The sequence below is a fragment of the Rhinolophus hipposideros genome (assembly GCF_964194185.1).
Source record: "Rhinolophus hipposideros genome assembly, chromosome: 18".
In the NCBI taxonomy this organism is placed as follows: Eukaryota; Metazoa; Chordata; class Mammalia; order Chiroptera; family Rhinolophidae; genus Rhinolophus; species Rhinolophus hipposideros.
In genome coordinates, this window is record NC_138064.1 from 2,465,617 (window position 1) to 2,493,070 (window position 27,454).

At 51.2% G+C, this 27,454-nt stretch overlaps 1 protein-coding gene across 4 annotated transcripts in view; it reads right to left on the bottom strand.

The window, feature by feature from the left end:
- The window catches only part of GRB10 (growth factor receptor bound protein 10), a 131,872-nt gene that overhangs the window by 24,687 nt on the left and 79,731 nt on the right, over positions 1-27,454 (bottom strand). For all 4 annotated transcript variants that reach the window (XM_081079427.1, XM_081079425.1, XM_081079428.1 and 1 more), the window contains 2 exons: positions 12,999-13,218; positions 9,705-9,846 (listed from right to left, as the gene is read on the bottom strand). In XM_081079427.1, coding sequence (XP_080935553.1) covers positions 9,705-9,846; positions 12,999-13,192 — 336 coding nt within the window. In that variant the 5' untranslated portion in view covers positions 13,193-13,218. The remainder of the gene's footprint in view (positions 1-9,704; positions 9,847-12,998; positions 13,219-27,454) is intronic.

The window sequence follows — 27,454 nt, forward strand, 5'->3', positions numbered from 1 at the left end:
CACCACAGCTTTCAACTACAAAATCAGTGTGTTCCTACTTTCCCTTCTCTAAGTTTCTAAGTGAATTTATCTGTGACTACAATGAACGTGATCTTCTCTGGAAGTTTAAATGATGTTGAAATGTGTCCTCCAACCCAACTTATCCCTTTTCCTGCCCCAAATCAGCTGTGGCACCAGTTTTAAAATCTTCTTTCAGCCCCATTTTGTTTCTCTTTAAACTCTCTCCTCACCTCTCCTTTGCTCTGTGCCCGCCCACCCCCGGAGGTCTATATATAGCCTGAGTATTAAAAGCTAAGCTGTCCTTTGTCATAAGGCCATGTCCACTGCTTTTAGAGTCCTAGAGAAGGCCTGGCTGGCAGGACCTGCTGGGGGCGGGGAAGCAGGGCCTCTGCTGCTGGCCTGTGACAGGGACAGACGCAAAGGGACACAGGACCTGGACCCCCCTGTTGTTCCCTGAGCCCGACACAGCACTGTCCAGCTACCTCCCCGAACAGAGCAGGCCCGCCGACCACATCCAACAACCCCCCAAGACAGAAACCTAGAAAGCCACTGCCCATAGTAGCACGCTCAAACCGGGCACATGTTTGGAACCACAGATAAAGAGTATTTATAACGAACACGCAAGACACAAAGGAAAGTGTTGCAGGAACAGCCAGCCAGCTGCCTCCGTGCTTTTTAAAGGCAGAAGTTCTAGAGCATTCTGCACTAGGCCTACTGCCCCCCGCGGTCAGCGCCTCGGTGGTGCTGGGGGCTCGTTCTGGAAGCAAACCAGGGTTTTGTGTCACTGGCTTCAGTGCACCGGGCTGAGGCCAAGGCTTGCCGGGGAGCGGGCTGGGGTGCCCAGTTAGGTGCTTCCAGCCCCCAGCACAGGGCGGGCCGCAGAAGGTTCTCTAGTGCAGGCCAAGGCCCTGGGCACCACGACTCAGCCTGCGGGGGCAGGTCTCTGCCTCGGGCTCACATTTCTCCAGGGTGGAACTTGCCCAAGCAACATACGGATGTGGGTAATGCCAGGAAGGGGGGGCCTAGGAGGGCAGCCCTGCAGTGCCAGCCCCACTCAGCCACTTCCTGGCTTTGTGATCTCAGGCAGCTCAGTAACTACCGAGGAGCGACTTTCCCGTCTGTGCCATGGGCGCTGCTCTTGAAAGTCAGCGACAGAGGCACAGAGGCGAAGCACGTCCCCCCACGTATGGACGTCAAAGCAGCATTTACGTGGGCCGCCCTAGGCCCCCACCACCCCCAGCACAGGGCGGGGGTGCCACTGAGATGCCCCAGAAGGAGACCGGGCTGCGCTCTGGCTTGATCACTAACTACCGGTGGGAACTTGGCTGAGTGATCCGGCTAGTCTGGGCCTCAGTCTCCTTATCTGCAAAATGGGGATGGGTGAGTAGACCCCGCCCTAGGTGTTGGCCTGGTGCCAGCTAAGGAGAGCCTCTCTTCAAAAGCTCTCAGCACCTGTGCTGGCCCTGGGGGGGGGGGGCGCTTGGATGCTCGGATGGAACTGGGGACGAGCTGGGGACAAGGCAGGCCCCCTTGGAGGCTGGCACACACTGGCAGGGGGGGGGGTGTGTGTGTAGCTAGAACCCTGAAGATCACTGCGGCTCCCGCTTGCCCACCTCATGACTGGTAAGATGGAGCAGGGACAAGCCAGCAGGAGAAGCCAGCCCCCAAGCCCTCAGTGACCTTGTCCGCACTGCAAAGGAAATGCAACAGCCAATTGCTTTGAAAATAAAAGTAACATTAATGAGGGCATAATTATGTCAACAGTGTTCAGAGTTACTTGGGGGAGCAACGCTTTGTCAGGCTGCCCGGCCCTCCGACTGGCTGGCACTGCAGCCTGTTATACAGCCCCGAGGAGGTCAGAGAACGTCCCATCCCTCCCACAGCTCTGCTGTCCCTTTCTATACATTCATGGTACAGAGTGAGAAGCAAAAGCTGAAATCTGTGCAAACGCAAAGGAAGGAGCTGAACAACAATTAGGGTTAAAGTATATCATCTCCATGGTGCCACACACACTACACTCTGGGGAGCCTGGCTTTTTTGTCTCAGGGCTCCGCACCAGGACCACGGAGGGGGTCGACTCCTGCTGTCCCTCTCACTCCTGCTTCACACATCGACAGCCCTGCTGGCTGACTTACAGGCTCAGAATTTGGTGCTCAATTCAGAAGACCTCTTGATTTTGGCCCACGTTGCCTCGTAAACACACAAAATGGGGCATTCTCAGTACTTTGTCCCTCATCGGAGCGTCTGCAGTGCCGGACAGCCCTGGATGGATAGCCCGCCTCCGAGCACACAGGGGACCCGCAAACCCCTGCACAGAAACCAAGAGAGCTGGGAGGGTTCTGAGCCGGGACCTCTTGGGCCTGCTTTGTCTTAGTTCCTCATCTTCGTCCAAAGCTCTCTTAGATCCAGCCTAAATGTTTTTTCAAAGTGAAGATGCAAGCTGGAACTGTTAGTAACTCCCGGAGCCTCTTGTATACACTGGGAAGTACGTGGTTATGGAGAAGCCAGGTTGGGATCCGAGTGCCAGCAGGGGCGCCCACGCGGGGAGGGGCGATACAGAAAGGAGGCCGGAGACTGGAGGTGGGCAGGTCTGATGGAACCACCGGGGGTCAGCTGTGCCCGGCGGTGGCGGCACCACTGCTGAGAGCCTAGTGACTCAATGTTAACACCCTGAGGCAGCTGTCACTCACCAGGACCAGATGGAGAATGGAAGCCTCAGGAAGGCAGAATGGCTTGCCCAGCGTCAAGGAGATGGAAACCTCTGGAGTCAGGGTCTGAAGCTGGGACACAGTGCTGTTGGCCCTGCCTGTCCACCGGCAAGAAGCTTCCAGCACTGGGGACTGTGGCCGGCCAGGAGTGACACCACAGGCTGTGGATTCTGGGGTGCCCTGAACCCTAAACTGGGCAGGCCTAGCAAGCACAGAGGAAATTAAATTTACTTCAGACCAGGGCAGAACCAGGGTTAGGCTTGGTTAGTTTTAGGGAAAACAATGTAGTTCTACCGCTTTTTTGCCAGGTCTGTTCTAGGTTCAGTGGTCCTACCTCGAGCCGTAGGGGATGGGAGCCGAAGCTGCTACATGTAAGGACGTGGCCCTCTTCACCCTACTAAGAGCACGCACGGCCATGTTTAATCGCACTGACTCCAACTTACTTTCAAAAACAAAAATCTGCATTTCAGTCTATTCATTTTAAGGTTTCAGGCAGAATTAAAAATATTTTAAGTCCTTGCAAATCCTTCCTAAAAAAGTTAAAGTTCGAAAAATAACTTCCAAAATAGTTCTTGGAAGTCCGCCCCAGTTTTCCGAGCCCCTGAGCGGACTTCCCTGGGGATGGCTCTCACCGGCTGGGGGGTGGGCGGGAGGGTTTGGGGTCAAGGCACAGAGAGGCCGGCCAGCAGCCTCCCCGCCTGTTTTACACTAAACAGACAAACTTGTTTGGAAGAATCGATTTTGCTTTGCTCATCTGTATTATTTTTTAACTTTTCTAGAAGGACATGCATGGCCTGTTATTTTGACAAAAGTGGTTTTTCTAATGATATCATTCTATAGAGAATAAGAACAAAGGTGTCTTAAAAAGATTTCCTTGGGTGGAATGAAGGGGAGCGAGGAGACCCCCCTCCACCCATGGAGCTGAGAGTAGGGACGCCAGTCCTGCGGCCCTGGCCACACTGGCCAGTCTGCAAGGCTACCCCCTGGGCTCTGGCTGGTCACATGGGTCCGTCGTGTTGTCACTGGGATGTGTGTTTCTCTCTTCCTCTCCACAGCTCCTGGAAAGCAGGCCCCCAGCCTGCTTCTCTTGGTTCCACAGCTCACTTTCATCCTCTCGGTGAGTGAACCCTGCCCTGGGAAGAGTGGCCACACCACTCCTGCTACTTGACTTTTTCCTAGTCAGGAAAATTCTGGCCTTGGCTCCATGGGACACCACAGCTTGCTGGCGACAGCTCAGACCTTTCTTCAGCCCTGATGGCCTTGTCCGCAAGGCTCCCCTTTCCAAGACAAGGGAGTGCAAGCTGGTGCTGTTGGGGCGCACAGCGGGAGTACCCCGAAAGTGTGACCACGTGTCCTGCGCCTGTTCCCAGCAATGAGGATGCGTTCACGTGAGATGGGAAGAGCGGTGAATTTAGAACTTAAACGGAAAAGGACCTTATTCAGAGTGGAGACACCACAGTGTTCATAACGCTCCCTGATCTGAGAAAGGGGCGTGCTGGCACCTCAGAAGTGGTCCTGCACAGCTGAGGCCCTTCCCGGCTGTTTTCGCAGGACATTTGCAGGAGCCACGGAGAAAGCGGTTCTGTGATCAACACTTCCGAGGAGCTGGCGTTAGCTCCTCTTACAGGTTTTCTCCCCTGCGGCATCTGCGATCCCCCAAAACTCAACAGGAAATGTGAACTTCCAAGCAGGTAACAGGGGACACAGAGATCCACTGGGTGGGGACGTGGGAAGGAGTGAAGCCAGCTGCGGCTCTAATACCCACAGCTCAGACCCAGGGGACACAGCGGGGGCCCAGCGGAGCAGTCCTGGGAAGGGGTACTGCATGGCAACGTGTCATTCAGACCCAGGTTGACACACGAGGACATGGCTGCCGCAGACACAGAAACTCGCACACACACGACTCAGGCTGCTCAGGGGCCCTCTGCTCAGTTTCTGCAGCTTCCCGCTGTGCAGTAAAGTGCTAACACGTCTGTCCCCTCCTACACCATGACCCCCGAGGGCTCTCTCAGCTCCTGGCGACACGCCTTGCCCAGGACACCTCTGCCGAGTGTCCCGCATCACAGAACCTTCTGGTGGCAGCGATGGTAGCAGAAGGAATGGTAGCAGTGGGGGCCATGTCATCACGGGTTCTGCTTGGCTCAGTTGAGTCCACACGTCCCCTCATGAGTAATAAAATGTTACATGAACATTCGTTTAGGTTTATTGAGCTCTGTTTGTTGGTTCAGAGCGTCGCTGTGAAATATCAGGAAGGCAGTGGGCTTGAGGCTTGGTGCCAGGTCTTTGGGTGTGACCTGTCCCAGATATTCCGTAAGAACTTCCTGGTGACCGACCGGCCCTCTGACAGACAAGGCGACAGGCTTTAAGAGCTATCACTCCTAAGGGCTGGAACTGGCATCCTGGGTGCAGCCACTGGGGTCCCCAACTCCAGGGGCCTCTCCGCAGCAGGAGCGGATAAGCAAGGACCCGCAGAGAGGAGGCCAGAGCAAACCAAAAACCTTTGTTGAGCTAACTTCCTCAGAGAAATGGTAACTAAGCATTCCATTTGTATACTGTAATTTTAAAAAACAATGAAAACAGTTTATAGTTCTTCTCCAGAAAACTGTCCAGGGAAGTCACGTGACTGGCTGTGCCGGCCAAAGGAAAGAGGCAGAAAGTGTGCCCCCTCCCTCCACATTCCAGAGGGGGAGGAGTCCAGCAGAGGAGCAGGCCTGGAGTGGGAGGACACTGGGACAGCTTGGGTGGCCGAGGACAGGGACAGAGTCCTCACTGGAGCCACAGAGGCCAGTTCCAGCACAGCACGGCCAGCGGGGCCACGTGTCCAGAGACGGCAGCCTCTGGTGGCTGAGTACCCTTGCGGTGTGGCGGGAGGCACAGAGCATGGGGAGCTGACGAGGGGACAGAGGGCCCCAGCAGGGGCCATGGCGCCGACAGCCTGAGTCATCCCCATGGCAGCTGGACTCCCATTCCTTCCAGTGGGGGGGCCTTGGCGGTGCTGAGGAAATGGCAGCTGTCCACCCATCACTCACGAGGACACAGGCAGTGAAAGGAAGGAGAGAAAGGGCTGCCAGTGAGGGGGTGGCTGAATGAAGAGGGCTCATCTCCCAAGTGACAGACTGGGCGGATGGGTCTCTCGGGTGGACCTTTGTGCTGGTAAGGCCTTAAGTGACCATCATCGGGCAGCAGGTCATTGTCCTGCCAGGAGCCCAAGCACTGCTCTCCCGGGCTCCTGTCCTGACACGACGCTATGACTCTCCTGAATGTCCAACACGGGCAGGGCAGCCACAGTTCACCCCACTCAGCGCCCCTTGGGGTCCCCGTCCCCTAGCACTCAGTGAAGCTGCCATGAGGCCCAGCTTCTAATGTGCTCTGATTGCTGAAGGAACCCGGAAAGGTGGTGTGGCACAGTTTGGAGGGGCTGAGAACAGAGGGCTTGTGCACATGTGGGGTGAGGGATTAGGGTGGAGGCTGGCAACAGCAGTCACCTTGGCCCCAGGACGCCCGCAGAGGCCCGACCCAGGCAGGGTGAAGCAGGCGTGGGTAGTCATGTCCACAGCGGCACATGCTGCTCAGGAATCTGCACTTGGCCCTTGAGGGTACTTCTCACCAAAGATAGTCTGAGGTCACGGTACTCTCATCAAATCGTAGTCGAAGCCTCAGGAGACCCAGTTTTGCTCATGAGTAAATGTGTGTGCAAAACGCTACACAAGGCAATTAATTTACTTCCAGAAAATTAATTTTTAAAATTAAGAGAAAGGAGAAGAGCGGACTGGAACCAAGCTGATATTTATGCCCTATTAATAAAGGGATTAAAATACGTGACTAATTGTGTTTGAGGAACACATGGAAAAACCTTTGCGGTAACAGACATTATGCGGCTACGTGAAAATCATGACTGGCTGCAAGAAAGAGCCGCCTGACCACGCCGATCCAAGCACCCGTGAGCCTTTAAAGCTGCCGTAAGTCCAGAACAAAGACATTTCCTGTAGTACCATGCCCTTCTCTCAATAGCCCTCCTCTGCACACCCCCCTCCGCCCTCTCCCTCCCTCCGAATGTCCCCAGCCAGCTGTCCTGCTTGCTCACAGCTCTGCTTCCTCCCAATTGGACGCATGGCCTCCTCCTGGGTCAGTGTACACTGCACCCTGCCTCAGTTTCTCTCTCCACCACAGAACGTTTCTGGGGTCCTGGCTCACCGGCCAGTGTCCCTGGGCTGCTCCAGGTGAGCGTCCCACGCGTGACCTAACACAAGATGCAAATTCTGTGACACAGACAAGGCTGCCCGTGGCCTCAGTGTTCCCATTCCTCACACAAAAGCACATTTCCTCCACATTTGAAGCCAGCCCGGCCTTAGTTTCTTGCAGCCAAATGCAGCCTGAGAGCATGTAATGTACAAAGTCCTTGACTTGCCCTGGGAGGAGCCCCACATCCTAGCAGCTGGGGGCGGGGGAAGCTGTAGTGTCTGGCCCGCCCCCTGTCACGTCCCCATCACTGGTGGCCTTTCAGCTGACCACAGTGCCACCCTTTTCAGACTAGGAGGAGTCCCCTCCATCCCAGGCACAGGGCAGCACCCAGGCTGCACACTGGAGAGTCCCGGCACGGCCCCCTCTGAGCACTGGGCCTCCTTCTCCCCAAGGCCTTTCTCTCCGAGGCCCTAACGGACAACATGGGAGCCAGGAAGAGGCTCCTGCCTACATGGCAGGCGCTTCCCAGCCCCTCCTGCCTCCGTGGAATGAAGGGCCACTCAGAAATGCGCGCTAGGCTCCCACCACGTCGTAAACCACAGTTTCCTTTTCAGCAGCGAGCCAGTGCTGGAGAGGCACCCCAGCCCCCAACGGGAGGCCCAGCAGACACAGAGCCTCCCGTTGGGGGCTGGGCAGGCAGGGAGAACACGCAGGCCAAGTTCACTTCCTGTCTCCGCCTCTGGGCGAAGTAGTTCATCTCGCTGGCCTCAGCTTCCCCCTTAAAAACACTCTATTCCTTGCAGTTTGTAGAAGTGTTGTGAAGATTAAAAGTACAATAACCACCATGAAACAGATGCTACCAAAAAAAAAAAAAAAAAAAAGGCAAGAGAAAACAGGCTCTTCCCGATGGAATCTGTTAGGATCGGCATGTGACCAGCAAACAGTCCGATATTTTCTGATTACATGAAGCCTTTTCCTTGTCCACCCAGGAGTGGGGAGGAGTTGCCCCTGCGCCTGCTGGTCCCTCAGGCTTGAGGAATTTGGGTGACAGAAACGCAGACACCAACACAATGTTCTCATGGGGAACTAACGCCGATCCCAAGAAAAACAGCAGGCAAAATTCCTGGGTTTCCTGATTCTGCTTAGAGTTGGACAGTCCATGGGGGTGGAGGCCCGTTTTCTTGCCAACTGCTGCGAGAGCCAGATAATATTTTCACGGTCTTATTTTAGGATGAGTAACTTTGTAAACAACCTCAGTGACCAATCCACAGACAGCGTGTCTGGACCCTTATTTGAAGCAGAAGGTCACCAGAGAGGCAGACATCCCAGACGGACGTGAGGCATGTGACAGAGTGTCGCAGCCCTGCCAGCTCTGGCTCCAGACGGGGGCACTTACTTACCTCACTACCAAGTGCTGCTGGTGGGAGGACGCGGCCTGTTTGGGAGGCCCGCGGTGGGAAGGGGGGCGGCGCTGGGCGGCTGGCAGGCACAGAAGAAATGTGTTCCTAAGAATGCAGCCCCTGCGTGGCTCAGAAGGGGAGGATTTGCAGAGAAAAGGGGTTGGCGGCATATCGCTCTTTGAGACAGCAAAGGTGGGATGCGCACAGAGGAGAAGAGAGTGATTCCAACAGAGAAGGCAAAGCACACTGAACTACACTCAAAAGGAGTGAATGTGAAGGACCTAGGAAGCACTTAGTTCAGCCGTTAAAATCAGAGGCTCCAGGAACTGAAGTTGGGTCACACTCCAAATCTGCTACACTGGGTAATACCCCAGACCTGTCGCTCACACCGGGTCACACTCAGCCCCGCCACTCAGACTGGGTCACACCCAGCCCTGCTATTCACACCGGCTCACACTCAGCTCGGCCACTCTCACTGGGTCACATTCAGCCCCAACACTTGTACTGGATTCTATCCCAGTTCCACGAACTAAAGCTGGGCCTCAATTTCCCACCTACAGAATAGAGATCACACTTGTAACTAACTCTTAGTGTTGTTTTGAGGAATAAATGAACATTTGAACAAAACAAATCACCTAGAACAGTGTCTGGCACACAGAGATCTCGTAGTCACTGTTAGCTGTCGCTGTCATCGTGGCTGATATTATACTTCAACCACCCTCACCACACACTACAACGTCACGGGGTCTCCCTCCAAGCCTGCAACCCCCCGTGGCCCAGGACCAGCCAACCAGGAGGGACGGCAGCCAGCCCAGCTCTGATGACTTGGTTACTGGCGATGTGACCTCGGGCCTGTTCCTGAAACTCTCTGGGCCTCAGTTTCCTCCCATGGGGTCACTGGGCATATAACAAACACCTCACTGTCCTACTTTAATGTAGAAACTACTGCTTTAAAAAGGTGCCTGTCACCTTTTGGGTCAAGTGAAAATTCTTCCACCTTGAGCAGATCATATTCAAAGTCAGAATTGTAATGTGGAGGCTCTACTGTATGAAGGCCAGGTGCCTGAGAAAGCCCAGCGTTTAACCCTCTCTTATCTGAAATTACTGGGTAACGAAGAGACGTGATGTGAGCATCACTCAGAAAACTAAAAGTCATCTTTAAGCACCAAACGATTGTTATTGTTTTCTACCACATTTATGAGACTCCTAAAGCATATAGATACATCCCCGACTTCATAAATACAATTTTGGCCAGTAAATTAAAAAGTCTCACAAGGCAACAGGTAGAGGTGCAAGAGGAAAAGAACTAAGAAAAGATGCAGTTACCCTCCCTTTTTCCCAACGTAATGAGCTGGCATGTCCATCCTGACCCCACAGCCAAGAAGCCTGGCACTCCAACCAGGGGCATGCTCACCTGCTTTGCCACAGCCTGGCCCGGAGGTAAGGAGCCCGGCGGGGGCGCAGGGGGGCTCTTTGGGCCACAGAGCTCAGGGAAAGGATTAGGAATGGCCGGCAGAGAAGATGTTCTAAACTGCTGGTCTTCTTCCTGCAGGCGCCTGGAGGAAAGAGACAACCGCTGGTTACAAGCTGCTGCCGTAGACATGATCCAGCAATCCCACTCCCGGGGATGAACCCAAAAGAAAGAGGGACACCAGTGGGCAAGTACCCAGCGATCACAACAGGACAATCCGCAACCGTCAATAGGTGGAAGCAACCCAAGTGTCCATCAATCAACGTGTGAATAGATCACAAAGTACATTCTATCCACACAAAGGGGTGTCATGCAGCCTTGACAAGGAACATAGTTCTGACATGTGCTCCAACAGGGCTGAACCCTGGGGACACTAGGTGAAGTGAAATAAGCCAGTCACAAAAAGCCAAATCCTGTATGCGCCCACTTCTGTGAGGCCCCTACAGCAGTCAAATTCACCGAGACAGAAAGTCGGACGGAAATGTCGGGGTCTAAGGGTAGGGGGAGGGATAGTGGGAGTGCCACGGGCACAGCATTTCAATTTTGCACAATGACAAAGTTCTGGAGAGTGGTGGCACAGTAGTGTGAAGATATATAACGCTACAGAACGGTACTCTTAAAAATGGCTGAGACGGCACATTTCATGCTATGTGTATTTTACCACAATTAAACATAGACAAAAAAACCAAGCTGCCATCTCTTGACTCCAAGGGTTCCAGTTGGCCCACTCAGGTCAGAGACACTGAGTGTGCACTCCCATCTCAGACGGGCCCGGCTCATTGTCTCCAGCGACCTCGTCATGCTCCCCACATACCTGATGTGCAAAGAGATCTTATGGGTAAGACCATGTTCTTTCATGAGAACAACTATTTTTCAATGACCTTGAAATGAATACTTCTTGAACCAAATGAAAATACTAGAAGATGCTTCCTGGGGCCTCACCTGAACTGTGGAACGAATGCTTAAATCCACAGAAAGGTTGTTGATACTGAATTAATTGGAAATAAATGCTCCATGTAGCTGTCCACCCCAGAGCACAACAGCCTATATTTGTGTCACCCCAGAAATACCCTGTGTACCCCACTTACACCCCTGAGAACCATTTCTGAATCTACCCAGTCCTCCCTTTGGCATTTCTCCAAAGCTACCTCCTCCCTCTGCCCAGGAATGTAAACCTCACCTGCCACACAGCTGAGCAAAATGCACACAGACGATGGACCAGAGACAATTATGAAAACAGCAGAAAAATCAAGTTCAAAGTCAAAACAAAAACAATGCAAAGTGGCCTATGTTTCGTCTCCCTGGGGGTTCTGCTGGCAGCTTCCTGCCCTCACGTCCAGGGGCTTCCTGGGGGCAGAGCCCCCTCTGTCCACCGAGGGCGTTGTGCCCAGCGTGCAGACCCCCAAGCTGCAGCTCGGCCCCTGTGTGCTCAGCATTCTCACTTCTTTCCTATACACACCCCGTCAGCCCCTTGTGCAGGCTGTGTCTTCAAATAATTTTGTGACTAATTTTACAACTTGACTGCATTACTGACCCATTAGCTTTCTTGGGTGGTTTGCCACGAGAGAAATGGACATTGTGACCATGTGACAAGTTGTCCTGATTCTAAAGGAGGCCTGTCCAGCCATTGCACGTGGAGCAGGAAGTGATGCCTGATTTTCAATACGAGTACTCCATGGCACAAAGGAGCTCAGGCTGAGAACATAGGAAGCCCTTTCTAGGAGCCTTTGACAACGTGCCAGAAAGTTTATTTTTACTGTTAACAAATCGCACTCTTCCCATAACAGCTTCTGCCTGGCAGGGCGTCCATCTGACACGTGTGTCCCTTGTACAGGACAAGAGCAAAGACGCTGACGTTCCAGTTATTCACAGAAGCTTCTGTCTTTAGTAGGTTGTTTTGAGCACTTGAAAAAGTCCTGTGTTTTTTCAGGCAGTGAAAATACTGTGTATGATATTGTAACGGTGGCTTTGTGCTGTCATGCATTTGTCCGAGCCCATAGAATGTCCATCACCGAGAGTGAACCCTTCTGTAAGCTATGAACTTGGAGTGACAATGACGTGTGCCTGTAGGTTCAATCGTAAGCAGTGCACCACTGCTGGGGGTAGTGACAACGGCGGAGGCCCCATGTACAGTGGGGGGGGGGGGGCGTGTGGGAAATCTCTGTATCTTCCTTGGAATTTTGCTATGAACCTAAAACTGCTCTTAAAAATAAAATCTTTATTAAAAAACAAAAACAAAAACAACCCGCCCCCCACAACTTATGCTCCGTGAAAGAGGCCAGCCACACCAGCCACATCCGATACAATTCCATTTACATGACACGTCCAGAATGGGCATATCGGTAGTGACAGAACACATTCTGGGGGCTGCCACGGGCTGTGGGGAGGGCAGAACGAGGAAGCACTTTGTGCACCGTGGCTAATCCCTCCCATCCCTGCCCTAGCAACCACCATTCCACTCTGCTTCCAGAAGTTTCACTATTCCAGATTCCTCATAAAAGTGGAATCATGTAGTGTCCGCCCTTTGTGACTGGCTTATTTACTTGGCATACTGTCCATGTTGTTCGTCTATGGATGAACAGATACAGAAAATGTGGTAAAACACACAATGGGATATCGTGCACCCGTATAAAGGAAGGAAGTCCTGCCCTTTGCGACAACAGGGATCACCTCTCCTGCTCAGAAACCTCTCCCCGCTCCCCGCAGTCCCTCCTCCCTCTTTGACGCCCAGGTCAGAGGCCTGCCATGTGCCAGGAGCCTTCCTCCACTTCCCAGAGTCCCTCCCGCCAGCCCAGTGTCCCCACAGAGGCCATGCCTCCTCCACTTATTCCGCTGGACAGTGTGATCAAATATCTGCGGTGGCACATTTCTGACAAGCGCCAGGGGACACAACTGCTCCTGGTCCCCGGACTCCACTCTGGACAGTGGGGCGTTAGAGCCCTCAATTCACCGCCCAGCTATTTCCTTCTTTCCAGAGCATTCTTCTCTGATGGTTTCCCTGCATGTCCCCCCACCTGGCACAGTGCCTGGCCCAGAGGAGGTGCTCAATAAATGTTATCTAGCCTGAGCCGAGTGCCAAGTCCAACCCAGTGCTGTCATGCTAAACAGAGAAAAGGGAAGCGTCCACCCCCGGCTCTCACGAGGCCAACACCCTCACCCCACCGCCATCTACCCAGCAGAGAGCAGCAGCATGTGTGCACAACGGTGCCGGCTTGCACGCGCGGCTCTTGGTCCCACCTGACAGCAAGGATGTGCATGGGCTGGGAGCGCTGCACCTTCTGCCATGGGGACGCCTGCGGCGGCTGGGACCTTGCTCCTGAGGGTGGTGGCTGGCTGCGGGCATGCTGGCCATTCTGACACAGGGGCACTGTGTCCGACTGCATGTTACACGCTGGGTACAAACTCTCCAAGGACGTGTTCATATCATTCATCAGCGTTTCCAGGTCCACGTCATCCTCTGGGCATGAAAAGGCAAAAGAAGAAAAGAAACTTTAGCAGCAGTGAGGGGGCCACAGCCGAATGGGCACCTCGGCAACCAGACCTGGAAACTCATGATATTTAAAAATATCTGAGGGAGAAGATTAACTGAGATAAGTATGCATTTTTATCCAACACGTTTTGCATGTATTCATATGTATGGCACTGGAGAGGCAATCCAGTCATTACAATGCAGCTGACGTCCATGAGTCTGGGCAGGAAACACCTTTTAGGCTCATTCACGCCTCCCTTCAGGTGGTAGGCCCCACTCTGCCCTGGCCGCAGCTGGCCAGTAACAGGTGGACACAGAGCCCTCATTAGACCAATCAGGGCTCTCCTTTCCCTGAAATTCTAGAGGAGAGGCAGGAATAGAACAGCACTCGACAATGACACCAGCCTGGCCCACTCGAGCCACCAAAGCTGTGGCCCACAGGCTCATGGTGGGCTGCTGATGAAACCTGTACACACCTGGGGCCCTCCAGGTGCCCCTCCTCTGCCCTCAGCTGGCCTGAGAGCCGGAGGAAGCCTGTTTCCACAGAAGATGGCCTGAGGTAGATGCAGAGAATGACAGAAAATGCCAGAAAGAGGTCCACATGTAGTGACTCTGATGGATAAATTTGTGTGTTTACTTGGCTAGAACACGGTACCCAGATATTTGGTCAAACATGGCCCTAGAGAATATTGTGACGGTATTTTTAGATGAGATTAACATTTAAATCAGTAGACTTTGAGAGAAGCAGATTACCCTGTATAATGTGGTGGGCCTCGTCCAATCAGTTGAAGGCCGTAAGAGAAAAGATGGATGTCCCCTGAGGAGGGAATTCTGCCTTCCAACTCTTCTTTGCAACTCTTCCCTGGGCCCATGCTGGACCCGCAGTTCCACAATCATATGAGCCAGTTTCAGAAATGCATCCCCCCCACGTACCATATAGGTATGTCTATGTATTTGTGTGTGTGTGTGTGTGTACGTGTGTGTGTCTGTGTGTAATTGCACATCCTGTTGGATCTGTCTCTCTGGAGAACCGGGCTAACACAAGCTGAGCGATGTAACCCAGCACACTCAGAGATGTGGGAAAGGGACAAAGCTGGAAGCTGGGGACGTGCGCCGGGCTCCAGGCAGCTGTGCTCGGCTCAGCTTCCGTCCTTTCTTAGGCCTGGCTGCCTTCCTGCTGGGAGCTCTGTAAAACATTCCTGCAACCTATAATAATTGTGCTTGAGCTAGTTTAGGTTTCTCTCATTCGTAACCCAATACGTTCTAACTATACTGACTCCTTTTTTTCTGCGACTTCCACATTTGTCACTTTTTAACAGCATGGCAAATAACAGCTGAGGCTGACTCCATGGCAGCACACTGCAGGTCACGTATTCACATTCTCATCTGTCTCCCTCACAGCCCACGTGACACCCGTTTAACAAGCAAGGAGCGTAGGGCACAGGACAGCAAGACCCTCAGCCTACCCAAGGCTGTAGCTCCTCAGCAGCAGGATGACAGGGCATGCTGAGAGCGGCTGGCCTGGGCCCAGGGGCTTTGCTTTTCTGCTTCTTTGCACTTGGACTTGGGGCTAACAGTGGCACCCCAGTAGGAAGTGTGTGAGGAGTTAGTTAGTTATTACCTGCTCTGTAACAGCCTGGCACATGTGAAACACTGGGTCAGTGTTATTTATTAGCTCTATTCCATTTATTTCTTACAAAACAATATAAAGTGGTGACCATTAACCCAGCTTAACAGCTGAGGACCAGGCCTCGAGGACTTCAGCAATTTGCCTAAGATCACACGAGCGCTAAGTAGCGGACCTTGAATTTGAAAACAAGCTTTGCAGCTACCAATTTGACCTCACCAGGTACCCGCTCAATGAATGAGCTCACGGAGCTTTCCGGAACACGTGGCCTCCCCTGCCTCCTGCTCCCAACACAAAGTTTCAGCTTCCCTCCTCTCATAGGCCGTCAGGGCACACGAAGACAGACCAAAATGAAAAGACACAGACACCTGTCTGACGAAGGCATGGAAGCTGAGATGCCATCCTTGCGAGGCAGGCTTCAGACAGGGGCCACACAGGGTCCGGAGGGCAGACAGAATGGAGTTGGAAAGGGAGGGCGGCCGGGGAGGGACCCAGAGTTCTGCCGTGGCGACATCAGCCTGCAGGGCCTGCATTCCTAGGGCCTGCGTGGGAATAAGGTGCTGTCATAGCACAGGCTACGAGCAGTCAAATATTAATCCCATGGCCAGATATTGAAAGGACAAAAGCGCTGACTTAATAATTAATAATTACCATGTCATCAATAATTAATGCATCACATGGGGGACATCATAGTCAGCAGGCAGAGCGCTTGTTCAGAGTCCTGGGAACAGGGCAGGGGTGGGGGATGGTAAGTGGGGAAGAGGGTTTGACAGACAACCAGGACCCCGAGGGGCAGGTACACACGCCCATGGTCCCCTTGCTGCCGCAAGTTGTGTGGCCTTAGAGAAGTCCTCGCTGAGGAAGCAACCCTGGGCAATGATCAAAATCGTGGACGATGGCTGTCCAAAGCCAGCCAGCCAGCCAGTGAGGGGACTAACCATGGCCTACGTGCTACTGAGGTGTCGGGGTATTCATCTACCAGGAAAGGTGTAAGTTACACTGGAGTTCGTGGCTCTGCGGCTTTAGGAATGTCCGAGGGTGCACCCATCATGAACACCATTCATCTCCCATATTCACACTGAGTCGACAGGTAGCAGTTGCTTAAAGCTTAGTAAAACAATTAAGGACATGTGCCACCCTACCTCACCCTTTTAACAACTCAATGTTTCTATTTTAACGGGCCATTTAATCAATTCAGGGTGAGACCCAGAGTTCACTGTTATTAAGGAATGACCTTCCGTTGGCACTGCGGTGGCCTGGAGGCCAAGGACAGGCCGGATGAGGGAGAACCCTGTGGCGTTCACATAGCTTTGTTTTGTGCTGGCTGAAAAATGGGAGAAAATCTAGCAGGGTACAAAGGCCATGATTTTCATCCCTTTCTTTCTGCTTTAGAAATCAAACAGAATACAGTTTTTGCTGACAGATTTCTTCTGAGGAGTAAAAATGTCTTGATTCCCTCAGGTGGGTTTTCGTTCGAGTTATTTTTGCCCTGGCGCTTCTGAGAGCCTGGGCCGTGCCCATCGCGAGGGCAGCCTGCCATGTCTCCTGTCCTGTCCCTTCTGCTCCTGTTCTCGGCCAACCAGGTCACTGCTGGGTCACCCCGCCCTGCAGGCAGGCCACTATGCTTTCCAGAACACAAAGTAATTCTGACATTATTGAAAGTAAATGGTAAAGGTGAGTTGGATGGCAAACTGTAAATGCAATTCAGGCCCCTCTGAGGCGCAGTCTTTATAAAACTACTTTCTGCTCTGATACATTTAGTTATGCTGCCCCCAAGCACAGCTAGGTGAATCTGATAGCATGCACTTAGTAGGCTATAATTTTCATAAATCAAATACAACCACTGTACAGGCAGGTTTCAAACTTGCCTATTGTCCATGGCTCTTAGAGCAGAAATAAAACTTTTCAAAGAATCAGAAATCGCCTCTAGAACAAACTTTAAAATTTCCCGTAGCACCAAGTAGCAAATTGATCTGTTTAGATAATGAAACTACTTACAGTTATCTGATTTTATTTAAACTTAGTTACATTCTAACGAGGACTCACAATGGAATCTTCCCAACTGGGATTTTAAAGGAATTAATTCCAAAGAAGACACTTGTCCATGTTCTTAAAAATATCCCTACACTAAGACAGCCCTACACTGCGTGGCACTCAGTTCTTGCACACTTTTCGCATGGCTCACATTCCGTGTCTAGTCCATCGGGGAGAGCTCATGCTTCTTTCCCTGCATGCGGCCCCTGCATGAATCCATGTGGGTCAATAACCAGCCACTTGTCCAAGCCTCCTGTGGGGTCACAAGTGGGAGAATCAGATAACCAGGCCATTAACAAAGCAAATGCTTCTGGAAACGAATGTGAAGATTACGCGTCTATCCCCTGTGAACTCCATGCCAACACACTTTCCACGAGAATGCACCTCTGGCAGAAATCCTGGCAGGGGAAGGGAAAATGGCTTTCTAACTAAGATTTCACTTCACACAGATTCATAAGCATGTATTTACTGCACAAATATATAGGTCAAACAACATGGTGGTAAATCAAGTTATTAATAGCTGCTTTCCTCCCTAGAATAACCCCGTCTAAAACGGGGCACTGACTTCTGTCCCAAATATCTGAGCAGCTCATCTGATCTGGAACTCACATGTCTATCTGCCTCAATGTCATTACTAATGGAGGCGGGGATGGTTCTCAGATGGGTGGAAAAGCAGTGAACAAATTCAAGTTCGGCTCATACATTATTCTGGGTCGATCTCTTCCTAAAACCGAGGCAGGAAGAGGCCGGCAATGACCAGCCAACTGCAGGCTGGAGAGCGTCAATTCCAGGACAGCAATGAACGTGCAGCCCCATCTTGCCTCCTTTCCTCCAAGTGCTAGGTTCCAGCGTCATCTCGGTAGTGCTTCCTTGAACCAGACATTCAAGATGACACGGCATCCGCTTTACCTAACCGTTTTGGCACCTCACAGACATGCTGTTTGCTCTGCGCGTTCAGGTTCCGTGGTCACTGTCCTTCCTGCACAGGCCCACGTCGGCCTCTGATGACAGGCAGGTCTTCCTCTCCTCCCATGTCACAGACAGGGACACACTCAGCTGTCAGGCAGGGTGGGGCACGCCTGCCTACAAGGCTAAACCGTAGAGGGTGATACAGCGGTAAGAGCAGATTTGGTGCCTGAGAAGAACAAAGCTCAGGGGACTTGTGAAGCTGGGACAGAATAAGAAATGCATCCTTTCCCCCGTGGTTCTTGGCACACAGCTCTCAGAATGCTGGTAATTCCCCAGGTGATAAGAGTAACAGGGGCATCTTCTGGTAACATAGTTGCTCTTTTTGGCTCCCCAAACAGCCCCAGACATTTTATAAAAGTGAAAGGAGCTTTTTTATTATTCATAACAAGCTCCTTCAACAGCACTGGAGGTTATGCTAATGAGGTGACTTTGGGAAAGCCCCAGATAACCACAGGATGGGGGCCCTTAGCCAGGGGAACCAACCAAGTGATTAGAGAAACTTTCAGCCCCACCCTTCTGAACTGGGGAAGAGAGATGGGCTGGGATTGAATTAATCACCAGTGGCCAATGATTTGATCAATCCTGCCCGTGTAATGAGGCCTCTATAAAAATCCTATAGGACAGGTTCAGATTGCTTCCGGGTTGGTGGACGTGGTCAGGCAATGGGAGGGTGGCACCAGAGGGCATGGAAGCCTCACGGCCCTCCCCCTTACCTGGTGCTATGCGTCTCTCCCATCTGGCCGTTACTGGGTTCTATCCCGTATAATAAACTGGCAATCTCAGAAGTGAACTGTTTTCCTGAGCTGTGCGGGCTGCTCAAGCAAAGGATGGAACAAGGGACCCAGGTAGTGGGAACCACACTGAGCTGTGCGGGCTGCTCAAGCAAAGGATGGAACAAGGGACCCAGGTAGTGGGAACCACACTGAGCTGTGGGGCACCCAGCTGCTGTCTCAGAATCGTTAGTACGGGGACCCCCACTTGTCTGGTGTGCAGAAGTCAGTGAGCATGCAGAAGGAAAAGGGGGTTTTCTTTACAGTACTATATTTGAACAGTCCTGAACACATGCCAAGGCCAGCGTTCTCACACATTTCTATCGGGACGCAAACTAAAGGTCCCGCCTGCAAAAGTAATTTAAACCTAGACTGTGTTCTGCTGGCAAGCTATTTTTGTTGACCTCTAAGCAAGTAAAACCTTGTGCAACTATAACTCGATAGTCAGAGGCAAATCTTTGCATACAGATTAATCCTCTAGTCTCATGTACTGCAATCACATGCATTTAATGTTTCATAGGTAGAGTTGTTTGGACGTAAGGAAGCAGAGTAAGAAAATCAGGTATTAAACTGTTATAGTTTTGTTCTCTAGTCTTGATATTCAAAGATAATGAGCAAATGTGAGAGCAAATCCTGTAACCGCAATTCCAAATACAAATGTAACTTTCAAATCATGTCATTTAAAATAAATGGAACCGATGCTTTATTTAAGTGGTTCCTACAGGCAGGCAGGCGTTGAGGCAGGAAATAAAAGTGCTTGGAATCCGTCTGCCCAGTGTACGTACAGAAATACAAACATAGCCTTGCAGTTATGCGTTCACACACCTGACTTTCCAGCATGTACAACAGAGACCTCTTTTCCCACCTTTGTGGAAAATGGCTTCGTCTCCTGTCCACCCAACTTCCACAGTCAATAGGATTTGCCATTGTTAGTGTCTACTGAGAAAATGCGTATCAACAACCTGATTAACAATCAGTACGAATGTGTGTGAGGTTTGTTTTTCATTATGACCATATACATTTGCAGGACTCCTGCCTACTCTGTGGGGGCAGTTGCTGGGTTCTGCAGGCCACCTGGGTGGGTCATAACCCCAAACACCTTCAGGGTCAGCAGGTGAGGTGAGACTGGACACACACACACACACACATACACACACACACACACACCGGGTACAATACACCTAGATAACGCTGAAATCCAAATGACCCTCGCAATTTGCTGAGGCCAGGCCAATTTGTTCCTTGCTTTGTACTGACAGCTGGTATCCTAATGATTTTTCTTGGAATGCCTTTCCTTTTCCTAATCCAAACGCAGAAGTGTGTACTCGGGAAGGCTGCACGCAAGTTTAGTTATGTATCTAGTTGCTAGAGAGCGCTGGCATTGTCCTCTGTTATTTTGGAGCTCTATCTGGACCCCTCCAAGACCAGCTCATAGCAAGTTAGGGATGCAGGATCCCACTGGACGGCTCGTGCTCTGTAGATAATACAAAAGCTGTGGGACGGCAAGCTGCTTTCATGAGGTCTGTACCTGCTGGCCTGAAGGCTACATTTACATATATACATTGTGCCCAAGGAAGTGCTACCACTAGGATTATTTACCTTAAGTCTCCACAGCTGCCACTTAGTTGCACACCGATGTCTATGAGGTTCCATTTAGAATCAAGCCCTTATCTACACCACACAGATGAGCAGGGCTGCAGGCACTGTTTATGGGGTAGGGACCATTCAAGGAGCTGGAGACAGAAAGAGGAAGGGCCAGCCCCCTCCTTCGAGAGGGAGACTACCATCCCCAGTGGTCACTGGATTTGCAGAGGGTTAACAATGGAGGGAGAAAATCAACATTTCAGGAAGGAGTTGCTAAAATCACATCTCCCTCGTGGAAGGAGAGAGGATTCTTACAATTCCAAAACGCTGCAACCACCTAGGTAGTGACTGAGGGAACCCCAGGTTCTTTAGCCCCTGTCTGGGCAATGGGAAGTAGTCAGGCTCACGGGTGCTTTCAAACCCTGAAAGCGAACGCTGGGCATACGTTATGCGGGTTCCCAGTGGCGTTTTTAATCTGGCATTTTCACAGCAGGCTGCTTCCTTTCCTTCCCAGTATAAGGCGCAAGTTCCCCATTAAATCACCCCGCACTGCCACCACCTCCCCCCCCCGCCCCCCCGCCACGGGGAGTGGGATGGAGCACAGTCCAGCGTTCTGGGGAGCAGAACACTGTCGGAAGACACTAAGTGATCTGCCAACTGTCCTGGCAGCCTGGGTCACAGGCCAGGAGCTCCAAGGAAAAGCTTCTTCCTGCTGTGCCACAGGACGCTGAAGGGGTCTTAGAAAGTACGAGATACAAACGTCACCTCTCACTGCTAGGCACAGCGGGGCCCAAAGAAGCAGTGATTCCAGGTGCCCCCAGGGACCTGGTGGCCTGGTGGGGGCCTGCCATCTGAGCTGCGTGTCCACAGGCAACACAAGAGCCATTGATGGCTACGACGACCAAATGCTTACCACGTGCCCCTACAGCTGGCATCACTGATTACCTCAATCCTCAACATAATGATAAGTACAGTAATATCTAGTTAGCAGTGAGGCAAATAATCAGTGGGGTCAAAGTCCCACAGTGACAAAACTCCAATTAGAACTCTGATCTCTTTTCTTTCAAAGAAGTCAACTTGCTTATTCCAAAGATGGTGGACTCGGCCTGCTATGAGGGAGTCAAGCCCAAGAAAAGCCACCTCAGGCTGACCGCGAAAGCAGGGCTCTCAGCTGAGTGCCCGCAACCTGAGGCAGCAGCTCTGCCCCCCTCCTCGCCCACTGGGCAGGTCACACCCAACATCACTTCTCCCTAAAACTCAGGGGTTTGAGAGCACCCTATAAAGCATGGGCTTGTCTTGTGGCAATGCATTGTATGTGGTGCAAACGAGCAAAATGGAAACCCAGTGAGAACAGCAGTAAATCAACATGACCCAGGGACCTGCACACCCTGTCAGATAAACAGAGTTCATCATGGAGCAAGGTCTTCCCGCTGAGCGTTATCTGAAGTCTCACGACCTAAACGGCATTTCCTGTTCAAGCCTCTGCTATAAACGACACGTCACAGAGTGCAGAAACAAAGCAGCATGTACATTTTAAATTATGTATAAAACTTTACTGGAAACAAAAGACATGAAAACAAAAATAATCTCGTCATAAATAAATAAATAAATAAAGCTATTCATTTCACTCAGTGATTCTATTCAATTCTTGAATTGAATTGAAGAATTCTAGAAATTCAAGAACTGGCACCCGATGTCCCGCGAACGTCACCCAGAAAGGAGTGCCAATCTTCCTTCTTTCTTGGATTTTCTCCTGCCACGTGGCTGCAGGAAGCCCCTGGACATCACCTGCATTTCTTTCAGGTCTTTCAAGGCTCTTGTATTCTGCACCAGGAGCAGATACAACACAGGAAAGGAATTCCCCATTGCCCAAACGTGACAGTCTGCCAGGCAAGGGCCACGGACCCGCGGTACAAATTACATTTTAAAATTACAGATTCAGCTGTGCAGTCGCTATTTGTCCTCTTAGAAGACAATTAGAGGGGGTAAAAGAACAGAAACACACTCACAAAATATCACTCAAAGGGGGCCAAGGATCGAGTGCATCTTTCTCCAGGGTTCCTTACCGATTTAAGCTGTTTTTTTCTCAGCTTTCCAATTTTGATTCCCGACTCTTCTATCACATCATAAATCAAGCAGAAGCCTGGGTGCAAGAAACCATGTAACTACACATAACTTGTCGTTCTGGAAGCTTCTCATTTTCATCAACCCTACACACGTTAGTCCAAGAGCACGGAGACTGAAGAGGGAAATCCAGGTCGCAGCCCCAAAGTGTCACTCACTCAAACTGCATTCTCCAAAAGGCAATTTTTCGTAGGTAAATAGACACCAGGGAGTCTTCGTTACCCCACTCAATGGTAAACACTCTGATTCTGTGTATTGAACTCCAAATATTTAAAATCTATGCATGTAGCCAATGTGTTTCTTCATTCAACAAATACACACTGAGCACCAAGTATGTACCTTCCAGGCACTGCAAGGACAGATGTTGGCGAGACAGATGAGATCCCGGCCCCCTGAACATCTGAGGCGAAGAGCTTTGGAGGAGTGTGGCGCTCAATTAAAAGTGGCGAGGAAGGATATGAAACGTCTCTAACTACCCCTGGGAAAACACTTGCCCCCAAGAAGGAGCTGAAACCTGCTCCAGCTCCGTAAGAGAGTGGGCTCCTCGCGGAAAGGAGTCCCCGCGGCCTCCGGGAGGGGCCCCCCGGAGACCGGGTGTCTTATGAGAGGTCAGGGATGAGTGGGGTGTGAGTGTTCACGGATGGAGAGGAGCTCGGCAGAGTTAAGGAAGGGCCCAGGACACTATCCCAGGGGCCAGAAACGCCCAGGATGGTTGTGCCCACGACTTGGCAGACAGAGGAAGTTTAAAACCAGATCTCTGTTTACAGGCACGACAGTCAAGTAGAGGGCATTTAGCTCGAAGAAGTGCCCAACTTCCAAGGCGTCAGGACGGGGAAAGTCATTCCAGGAGAACGGACCACGGATTCCAAGAAATGGCACATCTCCCAGAGCTGAAATGCCCAGGAGAGAGGGGCTGGCTTTCCAGGATGTGGATGGAATCAGGGTTTAACCGGAAAGATGGGAGGCTCAGGAAGTGGCAGCAGGGGCCCTGGTGATCTAGGTCTATGCCCGGGAGCCTGTGTGATGGGCAGGATCACCTGGGGGCCTTGTTTGGGAAGCCAGGTTGGATTGATTCTGAATGCACGTCTTTGGAGGCTGGTCAGGAAGTGCACAAAGCTCTTCAGTGAGGGCTTATAATTCTTATGATAATTCTTTTTCAACTAAGAGAAATAACAGCATGGATATAAGTGGTACTTTCTGAAAAACGGCCCAGGAGACGTGACACTCATGGAGACTGTCTCAGAATCCAAGTTTGATGGACGCGGATTCTCATAGCCAGGCACAGAGGGAGCAGTTCCACAGGCTGGACATGCGAGTGAGAGGAGAGTTCATTCTCTCTCTCTCTCCATAAAATATTGCATTTATTAATAAGGATAAGCAATAGCTTCCATTTCTTGAGCATCAAAAAAGGAAATCTCATAACTCAAGCTGTTGCTAAACTTACCAAACCAGGCCAGCAGGCATTTTGACAGACTTCTGATGAAGACACTGAGGCACAGTCTCTCAGCGACGAAGCGGCAGAGTCCAGCCCGGGGCCATCCAATGCCAAAGGCGGACATGTTGCTTCCTTCTTACAGTTTAGTTTTCTTTATTTTTTCCTAACCACACTTGAGTTTCTAGAAGGCTGGAACATGGTCACCTCTGATTCATCATCTCATTTCACACCTGGCACACAGTAGGTACTCAGTAAAAGTTGAATACGTGGAAAATGGAGTCACCAGCCACCATAAATCAAACTGTAGAATTTTCCAAACAGTCAGACAGCCAGGCAGAGTTCCCAAACTCTCCAGAGGCTGCTGAGTCGTCAGTCCTGTAGCTCCTTGGAAAAAGGCCACAGGGCAGGTTACACACAGGCCACAGGGTGAATAAATGCCAGATTGTCTACTTCCAACAAGGGATGGCTGGTGTCCAGGAAGGAGGACGGTCCTGGCACAGGCAGCTCTGTGCAGGAAGCATTACCTAGCAGGCCAGACCTGTGCCGGGAGCCTACCCGAGCTTGTCAGGCCTACCTGGCTGTCCCTGAGGCTGCAAGAACCACAGAAGGATCCAGTTCTGTCTCTACCCCAGAAGCGCAGCCACCCCCACCTCCCCTTGGGGCATCTCCACAGTGAGAACCCCTCTCCCTTTGTGTATGCTCTGTCCCCCCACGTGTGGGGGCCTTACAGGACGCGGCTGAGCCCCCCAGAGAAGACAGCACCTCATACATCACCTCCTCTCCTTCACGCCCACATGGCGTCCATGAAATGAGTCTGCTGCCCTGCCTCCCAGGTGGCAGCAGCTTCACACCACCAAGATCAATCTCTCTTCAGATTTGTGCCCTGATGCCGAGCTCCCCAGCGGAGACCACCTTAGCACAGGAGGGGCTGGCATGTGGGTGGATTGCAGGCACCACCCTGGGGAGGATTCCATTTCCAGCGGGAGGGTGGAAAGAAGGGTGTGTGTGTCGTAAGTCACGGACCACCACTCCTGTCTCCTGTCCCCAAGAAGCACACACACTCAGCCCTGGGATTTATTTCCTTTAACAAGCACCCCTTGTCTGCTATGTCGAATGCACTGGAGCTGGCCCAAGAGAGTGATGGGAAGGAGGACGCATGGGGGAGGGGCAGCCAGACCCCCGGAGTCACCAGGGCACCTCAGGTGACGCCTGGGGCACACTCGGGAGCTAACTGTTGTCATGTCCATTCAACAACTTAGAAAACCAAAGCTCAGGGAGGTTAAAATACATGGAGCCTCCATTCCTACCCGGCGTGTCTAAAAATGCCAATATCCTTTCAGGTTTCCCCAAAGATTGAAAACAAAAGCATGATCTCAAGGAACCTAGAAATAAATTGCAAAGACAGACACGACCTTGCCATACGATGAAACAAAGCACAGTGTGAGACGTTTTAGGGCGATGTAGAAGGCCTCAGGAGAATCCCAAGAGAAGGCAGCTATTTAATGGGCGGGGGAGAGGGAGGGGACATCCAGGAGGGGGCCCCGGGCGTCTGACTTAGGACTAGAAGAAGGAGTAGGATGTAAACATACAGAGCAGCTAAAGGTGTTATGGTGAGGGTGCCCATAGGCCAAGGTAGGGAAGTAAAAAATTAAATAGTACTTTCCAGAAAAGCAAGTACTCTATGAGCCCAGAGCCCTGGTGACATGCGTATACATGAAACGTGAGAACCTGGAAGGAAAACTGAGGCCTCACCACGTGGGCCCCTGACCCTACTCCCTGCAGCTTGCAGTTCACCCTGTAGCAACCGAAGGACCCAAAAGTGTCTGAGAAAGACAGTGGGGTTCCCAGGCTGGATTTGAAGGAAAAAACTCTGGCAGTCACAACGAATGGCCAAAAGAGGCAATCGTAGGGAAAACGGAAGGGAACTGGTGTCATTCAGCGCTCCAAGTAGGCAGGGACCGTCTTGCTCTGAGGCAGACGACCCCCGGCTTTGTGTCAGGGGCTGGAGTTCACCGCGACAAAGTCCTCAAACAGGAAGTGTTCATTATGCAAAGGTACTTTCAGCCATTTGACACACGAGTATGTTAGACGCCCACTAGGCTGAGTTTCCAAATATACATTTAAAATCTACCCTCCCACAGAGATGGACGGAGGAACAACCTGTGTCTGCAGCTCCTCTAGTCCATGTCCCCACCCTCGAAAAGGTCAGGACTATTATTAAAGCCTTTCTTGGTCAGAACTAAATCCAGAGCTGGATGGGTGTCGGTTACCAGTCCCTGGAATGTTCTAAGGGAAATAGCAGAGGGGGGTGGGGGCCACCAGGCAGGCTTCTGGCTCTAATACTGGGCGCCCAGTGACTGGACTCCACGGAAACGTCCGCTCCTCTGAGAGTAGCTGACAGGATTAACCAGCCAGGTGCTGCCCGCAGGGAAGGAACCACGAGTTTTGAGAACCAACGTGGAGACGGGATGAACTTGTGCTGGGGTAGATAACCTCCGCCATGCTAGCGAACGTGACATTCACTTTGTTAAGGATTCTGGAGGCAGTTGTACATTCTGTCCCGTAGGACAAAGGGTTACCTTTCCTCACAGAAAACCTCTAGCTTGAGATTTTCCTTTGGGTAGAGTTTAAAATTAAATAAGAAAAATAATTCATCCCCCAAAAAATCTACCTGGAATGGCTGCTCAATTGTGGCCTAGCAAAATCAGTAAATTTAGGTGAAAATACAATATTAGATTTTAGGAGACAGCATTATTCTGTTTTTTTTTGTTTGTTTGTTTTGTTTGTTTTTTTTGTTGCCTAAGGGAAATATAAAGACAATCTTTTATCACTGATCTGCATAATAAATTTTATTTAAATTGTACCCTGGCAATTCTAAAAGGCATTTAGAACTTCTTTGGACAAAAAGATCCCTATGTTATGTGGCCAATAAGTTAGAAAGGACTCACTGTTGTGTCCCCTGGGCTTGGTGTAGCCTCGGCAAGCAACAGGCATTCGTTGAATGAATGAATGAACGAAAGAAACAGGAAAACTACAGAGCAAGAGGATTAAAAAACCAACGCACCAGAAAAACAGGCGTCATGGGAGGAAAGCCCTCCTTGGAATGGCGACCATCCTGACAGCTCAAGAACACAGGAAACATGAATGGAGCCCAATTATCTGCTAAGAGGACACAGCCCCAATGGCGATGGCGTGAGCTCTCAGAGCATCAGGGAAGTGGGGGCCCAGAGGACCCGATGTGACAAGGAGGTCAAGAAAAGAAAAAAAAAAAAAAAACCGTGCCTCAATTCACTTTAGGCAATCTACTTAACAATGGAAGATAAGCAGGTCAGAGCAAAAGTGCCGTGGGAAATTTTCGGCCACCCGAACATATCTTCCGTTAAAACCATGTACCCAGTTAAGCTTACCCCAAAACTAGATATCCTGTTGCTGCAGCAAAGATAAGCAGATCCTGTTGCTGCAGCAAAGATAAGCAGAACATCCCCTTACCCCTGGGAACATCCCCTTAAGGAAACCTACCCCTGAGAACATCCCCTTAAAAAATAATAATAACCAGCACCCCTTTTTTCTCCAAGACACATAAATCAGAAAAAGGACAAGTAACAGAAAAGAATAAATAGGGATGGGAAACAGTGCTCAGGGCTCTCGCTCACTGCTATGTCAGTGGAGGCTTGAGCCCAG